General features: G+C 36.3%; 1 protein-coding gene across 3 annotated transcripts in view; it reads left to right on the top strand.

Annotated features, from left to right (window-relative positions):
• The window catches only part of LOC107670112 (glutamate receptor 4-like), a 101,721-nt gene that overhangs the window by 70,306 nt on the left and 14,337 nt on the right, over positions 1–17,078 (top strand). For all 3 annotated transcript variants that reach the window (XM_016462603.1, XM_016462604.1, XM_016462605.1), the window contains exon 12: positions 11,649–11,847. In XM_016462603.1, coding sequence (XP_016318089.1) covers positions 11,649–11,847 — 199 coding nt within the window. The remainder of the gene's footprint in view (positions 1–11,648; positions 11,848–17,078) is intronic.

Genomic DNA, 17,078 nt, shown 5'->3' with positions numbered 1-17,078 from the left:
GGCAGAAAAAAAGGAAACCAAGGATTCTCCACCCGGCCCTCCTCCGGGGGAGGGAGTGGTGCATTCACCATCTCCTGAAGAGCAACTGCCTCCATCTCTGGGTCGCCCGTCTCAGGGCCTCTTGCTGCTTCGTTTACCACCAGGTTTGGCGGGGGCCTGGACGGGCGGTTGCTGCGGACGCCGCGCGGGAACCGCCGCCCCCGGCGACGAGCGGGATGAGGCACTGCCACCGGCGGCCGGGTGGATTTCTTTGGCAGCAGCTGCGTGTGTGTGTGTGTGTGTGTGTGTGTGTGTGTGTGTGTGTGTGTAAAAGCATTTTATTTATCATTTTACACAAAATTAATAAAACACTGTTCTGCTGACAAGACTGAAGGTAGATTTTGGAAATAATATGAGAAGAAACTTCTTTCTATCAGTTGTCTGTTTTGTTAAAAAAAAAAAAAATTATAATATTTGTCTGTCCATGGTTATACATTTGAATAATATAATGTATAAAAACACCCAATTTAATGCGAATTTAATGCATTATGTGAGCATTATGTGAATATTTAAGAATTCTAATCTTTTTTCCAAAAATAATATTTCTGGATGCTGATTGGCTAATGCAGTGTTCTAGTCAAATTTAATACACAATATATTAACTATAGCTATGACATTATACTGTATTAAATTGAAAAGGATATAATTAACTCCAATGTACATTATAATGCAATGTGAATCTCTTTATAATGCAACACACATACAAATGTATTTCTTCCAAATATCACGCGCTGCTGGCTGTATTGTGTGATGATGTCAGCGCGCGTGTTGTTTCTGTACTGCAGCAGAGCTTTAGGACACGGCGTGTGATTCATGCGGCACACGCAGAGATAATTTCCTCTTAAAGGATTATTGCTCTTAATCCTGTGATGTGCACATTTATAATAGACTCCCTGTATTATGACTGTGCACGTCTGATTATGTGTCGTGCTGTGCCTGATGACTTGTGTGTGTGTGTGTTTAGTAAAATATTTAATAGCTTTTCTAGTACACTTTTTTTTTTAGTTTGTATAAACATGCAAACTAGAACAAGTCAATTATGAATTTGTTTCTTCATCAGATTTGGAGAAATGTAGCATTGCATTACTTGCTCAGCAATGGATGCTCTGCAGTGAATGGGTGCCGTCAGAATGAGAGACAAACAGCTGATAAAAACATCACAATAATCCACACCACTCCAGTCCATCAGTTAACATCTGGAGAAGACAAAAGCTGTAACAAATACATCAAGATATTATTTTACTTCAAACCAAGTCCATAATCCATAATAACGCTTCTTCCAGTGAAAAAGTGGTCTGGTCTGAATCAGGAGAGAAATCTGCACAGATCAAGCACCGTTTAAAAGCCAACACAGCTCTAAACAAATATGTGAGTGGATTTTGATGTGAGAGAAAACATGAGAGGAAGCATTATTATGGATTATGGACTCGTATTTTGGCAAGGAACAATTTGTTTCTTACAAACACGCAGCTTTTGTCTAAGCTGTGTGTTTGTAAGAAACAAATCCATCAAGACATTTTTAACTTCAAACTGTTGCTTCCAGCTAAAATACGAGTCCATAATCCATAACAACACTTCCTCCAGTGAAAAAGTGATCTGGTCTGAATCAGGAGAGAAATCTGCACAGATCAAGCACCGTTTAAAAGCCAACACAGCTCTAAACAAATATGTGAGTGGATTTTGATGTGAGAGAAAACATGAGAGGAAGCATTATTATGGATTATGGACTCGTATTTTGGCAAGGAACAATTTGTTTCTTACAAACACGCAGCTTTTGTCTTCTCCAGATGTTAACTGATGGACTGGAGTGGTGTGGATTATTGAGATGTTTTTATCAGCTGTTTGGACTCTCATTCTGACGGCACCCATTCACTGCAGAGCATCCATTGCTGAGACAATGATGCAATGCTACATTTCTCCAAATCTGATGAAGAAACAAACTCATCTACATCTCGGATGGCCTGCGGATGAGCACATTTTTGGGTGAACTATTCCTTTAACCAGAGAAGGTGGTTAGCATTAGCACAAAGATTGCAAAACCTGTCAAGATGCATCACACACACCCATCCATTCTGCTGGTCACATCTCTCTCCTGCTTCCTAGTGTCTCTCTCTCTCTTTTGTTCTCGGCCTTCTCCACTGTTATCAAACTCAGCTTCTCCTCTGTCTTTCATACAGTAGCTCTCTGTTACAACACTTCAGTCTTTCATTCTCTCTCTGTCTCAGCAGGATTAATGTTAGAGTAGCGAATCCTGCGCTGATACTGAATCCACAGCGTCACTACAAAAGAAATCATATTTTACCCGAGTTATGAATCTGAGATGTCGGTCTGAATTGAATGTGATGAGATAAAAAGGCTGGGTCAGATCTGGTTGCATGCAATAAAGAAACTGATTCACAAACAAGTGACTCATATGAGCTTGTTCTTTTAATGAATCAGTTGCAAAAACTCAGGTTTGAATCGGTCTAATAGTACAGCAAGGTCATGTGTTTGATACCCAGGCAATTAGGGCTGCACGATAAATCGCATGCGATATTTAATGCGCATCTTGTCAGAAAGCTGGTTCTGTAATCAGCGGTAAATCTCCATCACCTGCGGGCTTTCACATTGAGCAGCATTAACTACACAGAGCCGTTGTTCACTGACGAGTGAACCTTTGCTCTGAACCACGATCATATTCGCGTGATTTTTTGCGCAGCTCCTCAGTGAACAACGGCTCTGTGTAGTTAATGCTGCTCAATGTGAAAGCCCGCAGGTGATGGAGATTTACCGCTGATTACAGAACCGGCTTTACTGATAAGATGCGCGTTAAATATCGCATGCGATTTATCGTGCAGCCCTACAGGCAATGAATAACCTATAAAATGTATTTTCAACGTATATTTCAAGCTGCTTTGGATAAAAGCGCATCCTTAATAAATCACTGAAAACAGAAAATGTTTATTTTCTGATGACAGTAGATTTTGCAAATAATATGAGTAGAAACAAACATTAATTGTTTTGTTACAAAATAATATCATTATTTTGCCTATTTACTATTACACTTTTAAATAATATTATGCATTTAAACACAATCAACAAACAATTTAATTCATAATACTCTTCAACAATGTAAAAATGCTTGTTTAAATATTGTAATATCTTTTATTAAACTAATAGTTTTAGATGCTGATTGGTTGGACAATGCAGCATTTTAGCCACATTAAATACACAATGTCATAACTATATCTACGTGATATAATGAATTGCAATGTACATTATAATGCAATGTAAATATTTTTAAAAGTGTATCACAAATGTGTAAATGTAAAACATTTATGCAAAAGTCAGCACTATTTTTCTGGTGCAACGCAAATGTGGTCAATTTTGTGGACATTTCATTTAAAAGTAACATTTGTGTACATTTTCTAGCGATCATGGCAGGAGTAATTCCTCAAATGATGGAGACGAGCATTTTAATAGGCCAGGGCATATATCCAAACACAGTGTAGACTCAAATATTACAGAGCTTTAACATAAACTAATAAACTGATGCATATTTGTCAGTCATACATAAATAAAATGGTTAAGAAACTGGTCAAATTTCTGCTCTCAAAATATCATGACTTTATTAGTTTATTATTAACTGAATCTATTTGATTTTATTTAAATAATCATGTTCACATTTATGCATTTATTCAAATTGCTTAGAATCAGCATAAACCTGGTAATTAAATTTAATTAAAAGTTTGAACAATGTTCAGCCAAATTCAAGTAGTTAAAATGTATGAGATTGAAGCAAATGGATTTATTGATGATAAATACATAAAGCTGTGTATTGTGTATTTAAAACACATTCCGTATATTAGCACTCTTACAGAAATCTGACCTAATTTCTGTACGATTGACAAATATGCATCACATTAAGTTTATGAGTTTATGTTAAAACTGTGTAATCCAAATTTTATATGCAATTCAAAAATACTCATCTTGATTATAGGCCTAAATATTTTTTGAGTGCCATCGCACTACTGAACTGAACATGATGGGAAAACACGTCCCAATAAATCTGTCCAGCACAGATTTACTGGCAGCGTTTGCACCATCACCTGATTTGCATAAATTCCTTCAGTGAACCAGATGCTAAACCAACGCATGCAGGGACAACAAACGACGCCATCAGTGGATTCCTGCCTAAATGTGATGCAAGAGATTGCAGCAGTTCGTCAGAGCGAGAGTAGAGCGCTGCTTTATGACCTCTGATGGCACGTGCATAAACACAATCACACACAGGCATCAAAAGGACCGTCTTATCACTTCATCCACCATGCAAACAGAGAGAGATTTGTCCTTTCCAGACATGATTTTGCTCTCTCATCAGTACAGGTATTCTCTGAGGACATGACTCTTTAGATAGGGTCAACATCTCCTCTTGCTCTGCTCATCCCCACCCCTCGGTCTCTCTGTCTCTGCAGTGCTGAAACTGTCTCCATTTAAAATTCATTCCTGCCAGTGCAGTGACAGTATAAACTGCACACACACCACGCATGCATGCACATATGCCTTAAATACACGTTGCCTACTGAGCTGGACTGTAAACTGACATCATGACTAGACAGTTGCAGTGTTAAAGATTCAAGTAAAAGGATCTAAAAAGCAGTAGAAAGTCAAAGCATCAGAACTTTAAAAAAGCAGACATTATGACATCAGGATTCTAAAGGCCATTATGACATCATCGCTGGCAGTTACATTTTCAGTGCTGAACATTCTATGGGTGCGTTTACACAGAACGCTTCTTTGCGTCTAAAAACGCGAGACGCAGTGCTCAGGAATGTTTTTTTTTTTTAATGCCTCCTCTGCCATGTTGCAGTCAAATAAAACAGTTGCCATGCCAATTTACTATTGTAAACAAAAGCTTGCAGCGCTTGCCCCGTCTCCGGGGTCTTCTGATTGATTGGAACTGATACTAGCTATGTTTCCATCCACCTATTTTGTGCACATTTTGGGATATCGCATAAAAAAAAAGCTGGATGGAAACGCATAGATGCGCATAGATTCTAAAAATGCGCATTAAAAACTTATGCGCTTAACTAAGTAGGATAAATTTCTTATCCGGTAAGAAAACATGTGCATAAACTACGATGGAAACACTAGCTGGGTTTCCATGACCCTGCTTTTATGCGCATTTTGAAGTATCGCATCAGAATCGAGAGATGGAAACGCTGAATTTAGAATAAAAATGCCTTAATTCGCAAAAAAAAAATTTACGCTCGCTTGAGGAGGTTTTTGACTTGTGCGAAAAAGGGTTAATGCGAATAATGGGAGATGGAAACGCATTTTGCGAATAAATTCCTCCAAGTGCATCAAAAAAGTAATGTGACTTTGCGCTATGGGACGGCATAACCTGACTAACCAGCGGACCGATCTCATTCACGGCATCTGAAATGCTGTTTTGGTCATTCGGAAATGCACGAGCAAAGTCTGTCATCAAAGTATTTCTGTATAATTGCCTCCCAGAAATGTCTTACACGACTGCGTTCCCAAACAGCAGCATCCACCTCCGAAAGCAGTAACTGCATTCATTGCGTTTCGTCTGCTCGCTCTGAGGCGCAAGTAATTTATTATATATGAAAATGATTATATTCTCCTACTTTTCTTAGTGATGTATAGTGCCAGTTTATCAGAAAGTGACGATTTTGTTCTCTTTGACTTGTTGGATGGAGATGCTTGTTCGCAAATGTTTTATGCGATATTCCAGATTTGCGCATAAATTAAATTCGCAACTTTGGATGGAAACCCGGCTACTTTTACCGAATAAATTCCTTAATGCGCATCAAAAAAGGCATGTGACTTTGCGATGGGACAGCATAAAACTGGACCAACCAATTGACTGATCTCATAGCACAGCATCTGAAATGCTAGTTTTGTCATTCTGATATGCTTGAGCAAAGTCTCGTCAAAGTGCTTCGTTATAATTAACTCCAAGAACTGTGTTCCCAAACAGCAGACTCCGAAAATAAGATAATGACCGCGTTTCGTCTGCGAGCTCTGAAGCTCGTAAGTTATTGTATACACAAATTATTATATACAGTGCCTTCTCCTACTGCAGCAAGTTAACTTTTACTTCGTGATATTTAGCGCAAGTTAATCAGGAAGTGACGGTTTTGTTCTCTTCAACTTCCTGGATGGAAACGGTGATTTATTCGCAAATGTTTTATGCAATATTCCAATTTTGCGCATGAGTTTAATCGCGTTCGAAATCCCGTTATTTCAAGACATTTAGTCTAGGTAGAGCCATATGTTTAATTTTGGCAGAAATGAAAAAGAGGGATAGAGGTACAGTGCGTTCAATTAATTGTAGTGTTGTTTAACAACAAACCTTTGCTTTTAATCACGAGATAGGGGAAACGCTTTCCTGTTTGACGCATGGGCAGACGAGTTGGCATTAGTGGCGATAAAAATGAACATCCGAAGCAGTGTTGCCAATTTGGGGATTTTGTCACCAAATTTAGCTACTTTATAATTTGTAAAGTATATATATATATTTACTTTCCTTTACCAATTTTACCTGTATTTACTTTGTTTTCATATTTGGCGACTTTTTGTGAAAAATTGAGACTTTTGAGGGTGGTTCTAGAGATTTTCTGAGGGAGGGGTTTGGCAACACTGATCCGAAGCTTTAGCACTCGACGGGGTCTGTGTGCGTCGGTAGAACCGTCAGTCCGCTGATGGAAACGACTGTTGATCTTCTGGGAATTATTATAAAGAAGAGTTTTACCTCAGCATATCTCTATGGTTTACATCACGTGTCTTCACTGACAACCGCAAAAAAAACTAAACAAATCAAACTCGAGACTACACTCGTGACTTATGTTAATGATAACAAATGTGAGGGGTGTACTCACTTCTGTGAGATACTGTACATATTAGTGTTGTCAAATAATTAATCGCATCCAAAATAAAAGTTTTTGTTTACATAATATATGTATGTGTTCTGTGTATATTTATTATGTAGCCTAGCCTACGCACACAAACAGTAAATATTTTGAAAATATTTACATTTATTTACATGTATATATTTATGTTCTTATATTTTATATTATATATAAATATACTGACCATATAAACAACATATTTTTCTTAAATATATTCATGCATGTGTTTGTGTTTGTATTTATATATACATAATAAATATACAAATTATACACACATATTATGTAAACCAAAACTTTTATTTTGGATGCGATTAATCATGATTAATCATTTAACAGCACTAATATATATATTTTTTTTTTTTTTTTTTTTGCCAATATACAAAAATATATATATTTGAATCATCATATTTGAACTTTTATGAACTTCACTCTCACATCTGTAACTCACTCTGTCTGAACGCTGCTGCTTCGCCTCGCACCTCACATCCTGTGGGCCGCAATAATTGAATAATCACACAATGAATATTCAATTATGATTGGTCCAGTTCCACACAACTCAAACAGAATCTTAAACTTGATTGGTTACAAAGTAAGCACTCTTTATAAGCGAGAATCAGTGCAGTTCAGTTCTTGGGTTACTTTGCAGGCTCTTATTTTCTGTAAAGCATCTTGTGTATTGTGAAAAAGCAGAGCTCAATACAAATAAAAAACTAACTTCACTAATAAATAATAGCCTATACATAATGTGTAGAAAAAGATCATCATCATCTTTATTTGACTTCCTTCATGGTTAATTTCCAAACAAAACATTCTCATAAATAATAAATTAATCAAATAATTATATTTATAATTGTGTCACGTTGCACACACACGAGGGACGAGGAGACGCTGGAGAATATGTTGACAGGACTTTATTTGCATGAACCAAGGGAGACGAACACAGGAAGACGTTCACACGAAGACGTTCAACAGCAGACAGAGAACTTGGGACTGGGAACACTATTTATACACACACACAGGAGGAGGGGATGACGAGACACACCTGGGAGCAATGAAACATCAAGGGAAACACCTGGGACAAATTAACTAAACTAATCAGGACAGGAACAGGAAACTAACCAAATAAGGGCATGGGAAGGCACATGGGGAGCAGGACACACACAAAACATGGAACAGAGTCTGACAAATTGAGGCTAATTCATCTATGGTCTCATTTTCTATTCTAGTTTAATTGGATTCTTTTTCAAGCGTCTAAGATGATCGATGTGAGACAATATCGTTCCTCATACTGGAGTGACAGTAGAATGAGTTTGACTTTGTTAAATGGACCAAGAGCCAAATAAACAGATGGTTTTGTTTTCTACTGAGAGGACCAATGGGAAACGGTCTAGTTTGGCCTGAAACTCAATGGACTACTTGCACAACTACTTCCGCGTTCTACTTATTACGGCTCGGGAGTTTCCGGTCAGCGTTTAGCGCACCTAATGCAGACCGATTTTAATGAGAAGGCAGATTATTACTACGTTTCAGGACTGGCAATTTTTTTTTAAAACAATGAAACATATTCTCTGCATTAACATAAATTATATTCAACCCGCTGAAATGTTCCTATAAATATATTTCCCTTCCAAACGTGCATTCTGAATAATAAATATATTTTCTCACTAACCTGCCAAGGTCCAGTGCTTGTCTTCTCATAAACAGTATTCTTCTCTTACTGATTATATTTCATACCTGTTGAATTTACAGTTTGACTGATAAACACCCTTACGAAAATTAACCATGGTTTTACTATGGTAAAGTGTAGTACCCGTTTTACCCGATTACTTGTATAACCATATTTTTACTACAAATACAATGGTTAAACTATAGTTGGTTTAGCAAAACTCTGGTTAATTTGTGGTTAATATGTGGTTTAACGTTAACTACAATTGTAAAACCATGGTTAATTTTCGTAAGAGTATGCTTGTGTGCATTGGTGCTCTTATTCCAGTGTGGCTGATTGAATGTGCGCTATAACTGCCTTAACAGAAATTTAACGATGTCAAACATTTAATTCATTTTAAACAGTAACACGTTAGCAGTAGGCCTACTTTGAATATTCATATTTTGGCAATGCACAGCTACAGTGAAATGATTGTGAATGAAAAATGACACAGAATAGTGACTAACATATTTAATACAGAAAAATAAAGGTTCATTCTGATCTTATTCATCAGGCCTCACACACACACTTTAGTGTCGTGATTTCTAGTTTAGAGCACTGACACCCTGTGGTGAATCACGTATGATTAGCAGCCACCGCTTTCTTAGATCGGCTTCTGTTGGATTAAAATGTAAAGTTCCGTTGAGTTTGGAAAATTCTGTACACAGTAATCATCAGAATATCTCTTCTCCTGTCTCTGAAATGTCCGGATTTTGAAATCATCCTGCGGACTCTCATTTTAATAAGCGCTTAAAGGTGACATATCATGAAAATCTGACTGTTCCAGGTTTTAAGTGCTATAATCAGGTCCCCGGTGCATCTACCAACCAAGGAAACGTAAAAAAGATTAACTCAGTCACTTTGTTTTGTGAAGCCTTTTTCTGCAAGCGTCTGAGAAAACGAGCGCGACTGATTTCGCTCCCTTGGTGACGTGGCAAAGGGATCTCATTATAATATTACCGCCCCTTAATCTGTAAATTCGTGTGCTTCGGATGTGTGCACTCAGAAAACCGTATATCAGAAGTTTAAACTCATATGGTTTAAAACGCATGATTTCAGCGCGATAAACATGATAATCAGAACCAAAACAGATGTTTTTAGCAGGTACCAGCTGTAGTGGCACAGCTCTATTCTGGAAAAGGGGGCGGGGACTCCGGGGAGCAGCAGCTCATTTGCATTTAAAAAGACGGGCACGAAAAACAGCATGTGTCTGCTTCAACTCAAAATAGGCATTTTCAAAATGATATAATAAATGATCTGTTGAGTATTTTGAGCTGAAACTTCACAGACACATTCTGGGGACACCAGAGACTTATATTACATATTGTAAAAAGGGGCATAATATGTCTCCTTTAAGTCAACTAGATGATTACAGCACATTGAAAATATACATAACCGGAAATAACCGAGTAGTATTATTTCAAAACGGAAGTGCATCACGAGGCTCAGTGCAAGTAGTCCATTGGGCAGTTCTACAGACATTTTAACAGAGTTTATTACCATCACAGCTTCTGTGAAGACACGTTGCGTTCTCTGCAGCGCACTGCCGTATAAAATGCATTTTGCCTGGTATTTTAGGGTAATTAAATTGTACTAAGGCTTTTGAATGAATCTGCGTGTTCTGCCATTTTTCTTGATGAACTCAGGTCAGTGTAGCTAGTGGTGTGTTTCAGTAGATTAGTCTTAAGTCAGAGTATGGCATGTTTTTAATGAGATTTTGGTTTCGTAAAAAAAAGACTGTAATTTTTTCTGGATTTACTGCAGGTCTCACAGATGCGCTACAGTCTTATAAGCTTATAATGAGTGTTCTGCCACTTCTTGAAATAGTGTAAAGTCATTTCTAAAGCAGAAATTTAATATTACCATCTGGCGGAGTGAGGCCTGAGATTGTTTGGAAGTCTAAAAATAAAGACAAAATGTGCAAAATGAAATCAAATATAGATATCATATATATTACTCAATTTCTGTTTCTAACTATTTTTACAATATGGGTCTTTAATAGGGAGACTGAAGCTCAATGAGCTTAAAGGAATAGTTCGCCCAAAAATGAAAATGTAATAAACATTTACTCACCCTCAGGCCAACCAAGATGCAGATGAGTTTGTTTCTTCAGCAGATTTAGAGAAATGTAGCATTCCATCTCTTGCTTAGCAATGGATGCTCTGCAGTGAATGGGTGCCGTCAGAATGAGAGTCCAAACAGCTGATAAAAACATCACAATAATCCACACCACTCCAGTCCATCAGTTAACATCTGGAGAAGACAAAAGCTGAAACAAATCCATCATTAAGACCTTTTTAACTTAAAACCGTCGCTTCCTCTATCCATAATATTACTTTCTCCAGTGAAAAAGTGGTCTGGTCTGAATCAGGAGAGAAATCTGCACAGATTGAGTAAAAGTAAAAACAGTCCAAAACAGCTCTAAACAAATATGTGGGTGGATTTTGATGTGAGAGACAAGAGATGGACTGGAGGAAGCCTTATTATGGATTATGGACTCCTATTTTGGCCAGAAGCAATGGTTTAAAGTTTAAAAAGTCTTAATGATGGATTTGTTTCTTACAAGCATGCAGCTTTTCACTTCACAAGATGTAAATTGATGGGCTGAAGTTGTGTGGATTACTTTAATTGTCTCCAGACAAGGTCTGTAATATGTCAGTCTTCTGCAAAGTTGCAAAACCTCTGTTCAGTGCTTTGTGCATACATTTTTTAGGTCTGATTGATGCAGGAACGCGCTAAATAAATGAGCACTGGTGCAATCAGTCTCTGTACTTGTCATAAATTGATGATTGTGTGTCAACAAAATGGAAACAGCAGTTTAAAGATGAGTTATTTCATGCTGCATAATGTGAACGTTTGTCTTCAGAATGAACCAGATGTAATCAGATGGAGGCATGACAATCTGAATTTATGTGTTGTGATTTTTAACAGAGTTGTTTAATAGTGCATTCTCTTCATTTTTACACCTTGTGTCTCTGTGTGTCTCTCAGGTCTCTGTCTGGTCGTATAGTCGGAGGCGTTTGGTGGTTCTTCACTCTCATCATTATTTCCTCCTACACGGCAAACCTGGCCGCTTTCCTCACCGTGGAGAGAATGGTGTCGCCTATCGAGAGCGCAGAAGACCTCGCCAAACAGACAGAAATCGCCTACGGGACTCTTGATTCCGGTTCCACCAAAGAGTTCTTCAGGGTGAGAGAATAATATTAATGGTTATAATAAAACAGAAAATCACACCAAACCAATAGAAAATGCATTTAGATTGGTGAGTTACCATCTGGTGGTAGAATTGTGTCAACTGGTGAAAATCTATAAAATTATATATATATAATTATATATGTTTTTAATTACATTTTTTTAAATGAATATTTTTATTCAGCAAAGACAAATTACATTGATCAAAAGTGACAGTAAAAACATGTATAATGTTACAAAAGATTTATATTTCAAATAAATGCTTTTCTTTTGAACTTTCTATTCATCTGTGAATCCTGAAAAATAAAATGTATCACAGTTTCCACAAAAATATTTGGCAGCACAGCTGTTCAACATTAATAATAATCAGAAATGTTTCTTGAGCAGCGAATCAGCATATTAGAATGATTTCTGAAGATCATGTGACACTGAAGACTGGAGTAATGATGCTGAAAATTCAGCTTATATATATATACAGTATATATATATATATATATTGATCATAACAGCTACTCCAAATTCATTCTTTTTTTTTATCACTGCATGGGTCTGGATATTGTGTTTTGTAGTTTAAGGCATCCAAAGACAGACAGAGCAGGCTGACATGCACATTACAGTTCAGTCATCTCAGTAATAGATCAGAAATTGAATCAGACTCCAAAGAGTATAAGATCCAAACCTGCACTCACATCTACATAGAGAGCTTGTCTGCAGTCAGGAGAGGAGCTAAAAAAGCAATTTACTCAGAGAGCAAAGACAAAGTGATAGAGGGAGAAAAACTGATGGCTGGAGAGAGAGAGACGGGTAATATGAGAGAGAATCTGCGTGAGCTGAATGAATGGGCTGTTCATTAATTAGCTGAGCAGTGCTCTGTATCTGTCTCCCTGTTCCCCCTGTCTCGGGGGAAGTTGTGGCCTAATGGTTACAGAGTCAGACTCGTAACCCAAAGGTTGCGGGTTCGAGTCTCGTACCGGCAGGGATTGTAGGTGGGGGGAGTGAATGCACAGCGCTCTCTCCCACCTTCAATACCACGACTGAGGTGCCCTTGAGCAAGGCACCGAACCCCCAACTGCTCCCCGGGCGCCGCAGCATAAATGGCTGCCCACTGCTCCGGGTGTGTGTTCACGGTGTGTATGTGTTCACTGCTGTGTGTGTGCACTTTGGATGGGTAAATGCAGAGCACTAATTCCTAGTATGGGTCACCATACTTGGCCACATGTCACGTCACGTCACGTCTGTTGTCATACACAGATGGTGTGATGTTACACTCCTACATGGAAAAACATTCATTTTCACATTCTCACTGCCATTCAGGTTCCACCGACCTGTCTCACTTTCTCTGCCATATTTTCTCATTCAATCTGCACTAAAATGTCTCACTCTCCCTCTCCTCATTGTCTCTTCCAACCTGTCTCACTCTCTTCATATTTTCTCATTCTTTCCACCAATCTAGTCAAAGTCAAGTCAAATTTAGCTCACAATGCACATAGTTTTTAAAGCAGCTTTACAGAAAAAAACATGTTAATGTTTAAAATATCTTAATATCTTCTTGCCTTATAGTAGCAAAATGTATAGGAATAAATAATTTTTTTTTAATGTTTTTTAAATGTCACCAAGGTTGCTTTTATTTGATCAAAAATACAGTAAAAACTGTAAAAATGTGAAATATATTTTACAATTTGAAATATGTGTTTTCTATGTGAATATAATGTAAAATATAATTTATTTCTGTGATCAAAGCTGAATTTTCAGCATCATTACTCCAGTCTTCAGTGTGACATGATCTTCAGAAATCATTCTAATATTCTGATTTGCTGCTCAAGAAACATTTCTGATTATATCAATGTTGAAAACAGTTTTGCCATTTAATATTTTTCTGGTATCTATGATACACTACCATTCAAAAGTTGAGGTATGTAAGACTTATTTTTTGTAAAGAAATTAATACTTTAATTCAGCAAGGATGCATTAAATTGATTAAAGGGGTCATATGATGTGATTTCAATTTTTCCTTTCATCAGTAATTATGTCCCCACTGGATGCAACAAATGCCTCGTTTGTAATTGGTTTTAATGTTGTCTCGTCGCTCCGGCCGGGACACGGACACGGCATCAACAGTATGTGAGGGGGCGTAACATTTCCGTCTCACGCTTGATGTATTCGGCTAATCACAACGCACTGGATAGCTGGCCAATCACAGCACACCTCGCTTTTTCAGACCGATGAGCTTTGTAAAAATCGACGCGTTTCAGAAAGGCGGGGCATAGAGGAGAAACAGTAATGTACAGTATGTGAAAATAATGTGTTTTTTGAACTTTAAACCGCATAAACACATTTCATTACACCAAATACACAAAATAATGTTCTTTTTAGCAGCATCATATGACCCCTTTAAAAGTGACAGTATAAAGACAGTTATAATGTTACAGGCGATTTCGATTTCAAATATATGTTGTTCTTTTGAACTTTCTATAAATCAAAAATCCAGAATAAACTGTTTCCAACCACTGTCTGATAATACTTGAGCACTAATGATAACTGAGCAGCAAATCAGCATATTATACTGATTTCTGAAGATCATGTGACACTGAAGACTGGAGTAATGATGCTGAAAATTCAGCTTTGATCACAGAAATAAATTACATTTTACATTATATTCAAACAGAAAACAGTTCTTTTAAATTGTAATCATATTTCACACGTTTTTACCACATTTTTGATCAAATAAATGCAGCCTTGATGAGCAGAATTTCAAAAACATAAAAAATTCCAAACGTTTGACTCGTAATATGCAGATAAATGTGATAATACATGCAACACAGTATGCAATAATACAGTTTACATTTGTGCAACAATATCAAATCTAATCTGTCTCACTCTGTAATCCCATCACAATAACTGTGGCATCTGTCTCACCGCCTCAGCAGAGCGTCGCTGATATACTGGCCAGAAACATTTGATCAGTTACCCAGGGAATAAGTAAATGTCAGGCGTCCCGTTGTGTTTGGACTAACGCGTGAGTTTGTTTGTCATTTGTTCTGGGGCGTTTGTGTCTGAGCGCAGGTTTGTCGAGGGTGTTGTTTATTCGTGTGATGTTTTATTTTGGAGTGTTACGGCACAACGGCGCTCCAGACTGGACGTGACGAACGTTATAATGGGCCGGCTGTCCGTCACGCTCCGCTGCTTTCCTCTCACATACTGCAGCTTAAGACTAAGCCTGTGTATAAAAGAGGCGCAAATGATCAAGTAAAAGACACACTGGGACACCAGCATGTCAAATATGATATCTCACAGGACAAACACAAACAGTTCAGCCATATTAGACCCATCCATCTTTTTTACAGCAAAGCCAGCATAGTAGTGCACACTTCAGAGCTGACTACACAGTGCTGGAGCATACACTCTAAAAAATGCTGGGTTGTTTCAACCCAACATTGGGTCAAATATGGACTAACCCAACTGTTGGGTTAAATTTTTACATCAAATTTTTAACCCAAAAGTTGGGTTAGTCCATATTTGACCCAAAGTTGGGTTGAAACAACCCAGCATTTTTTAGAGTGTAGGATCTGTTATAGTTTGACAAATGACATTTCAGTAACCACAAAACTGATAAACTTTGGGCTCAGTACTTTTTTTTTTTTTCAAATAAATTAATGCTTTTATTTAGAAAGGATGCATTTATAAAAGGAGGCATTTATAATGTTACAGAATGTTTCTATTTCAAATAAAGGCTGTTCTTTTGAACTTTCTATTCATCAAAGAATATTGAAAAATAAAATGCATCACGGTTTTGACAAAAATATGAAGCAGCACAACTGTTTTCACACATTGATAATAAATAATCAGAAATGTTTCTTGAGCAGCAAATCAGCATATTAGAATGATTTCTGAAGATCATGTGACTGAAGACTGGAGTAATGATGCTGAAAATTCAGCTTTACATCACAGGAATAAATTACATTTTAACATATATTCATATAGAAAACAGTTATTTTGAATTGTAATAATATTTTACAATATTTACTGTGTTTTTGATTAAATAAATGCAGCCTTGGTGGGCAGAAGACATTTCTTTCAAAAACATCTTACTGACCTCAAAAGATTGAACAGTAGTGATATTTTACTATATATTTATTCTCGGATCATAAAATAATTTTAGATCAGATCAATACTGCATGTACATATAGCAACATAATGAGCAGGAAAATGTAAAGTTCAGGATGATAAAAGATGCCTTTGCTCTGCGTAAGACAAGGTTATTATAGTTAACTAAAACTAAAACCATTAAAAAAAATTGATTTTTGAAATAAAATTAACATTAAGGAAAATTAAATTTAATTATTTTCATTAATTTTATTACAGCTATTTGCCAAGGCAGAATTTCTTATTTTTGTTTAGTTTGACTTTATGTACTAAAATAACTAAAACTAAATGTACTAAAAGTAATATATAAATATTAATTTTTAAAAATGACAAAAGAAACCTTTAAGAATTAAAAAAAGTGAAAACAGAAAGTATTAATATTTCATATAGAAACAAAAATATTTCATATTAATATTAAAATATTTCAAATATTAACAACTATAATAGTATATCAATGATATGACAATAATACTGTTATGAACTGTTATAATACTGATATGAAAATTAGGTTTATTTTGAGACTGACTGGCTGTATATTATCTCTTACTTATTGTTTAAATCTATCTTTAAATCAGTTTTAGCATAGCTGACATTTGACTTACTAGGAGTGCCAAAAGACAACTCAGGTAATGCAAAATGAACAACAAGAAGTCTTTTTAAAAAGCTGAACATCACACACAGACACAATTACTAAAGCAAATTGTATGAAATATTGACATCTACAGTTTTAGTTTTTGCATCACTATTTAAACACTAAATTGTGATTGATGTAAATCTAATTTTAGTAGTGCTGTCAAACGATTAATTGCGATTAATCGCAATTAATCGCATCCAAAATAAACGTTTTTGTTTACATAATATGTGTGTAATGGGTCTATTTATTGCTTATATATAAATAGACACACATGCATGTATATATTTAAGAAACATATGTAATGTTTATATTTTAAATATATTTATATATAATATAACTTTTATGAATATAAATATATACATGTAAATATTTTCTAAATATATACTGTATGTGTGTGTATTTATATACAAAATAAATATACACAGTACACAAACATATATTATGTAAACCA

This window comes from Sinocyclocheilus anshuiensis, unplaced genomic scaffold (assembly GCF_001515605.1).
Source record: "Sinocyclocheilus anshuiensis isolate Anshui unplaced genomic scaffold, SAMN03320099.WGS_v1.1 scaffold48, whole genome shotgun sequence".
Taxonomy (NCBI): domain Eukaryota; kingdom Metazoa; phylum Chordata; class Actinopteri; order Cypriniformes; family Cyprinidae; genus Sinocyclocheilus; species Sinocyclocheilus anshuiensis.
Note: the sequence above shows the minus strand (reverse complement) of the source record. Positions and strands in the feature narration are given on the sequence as shown.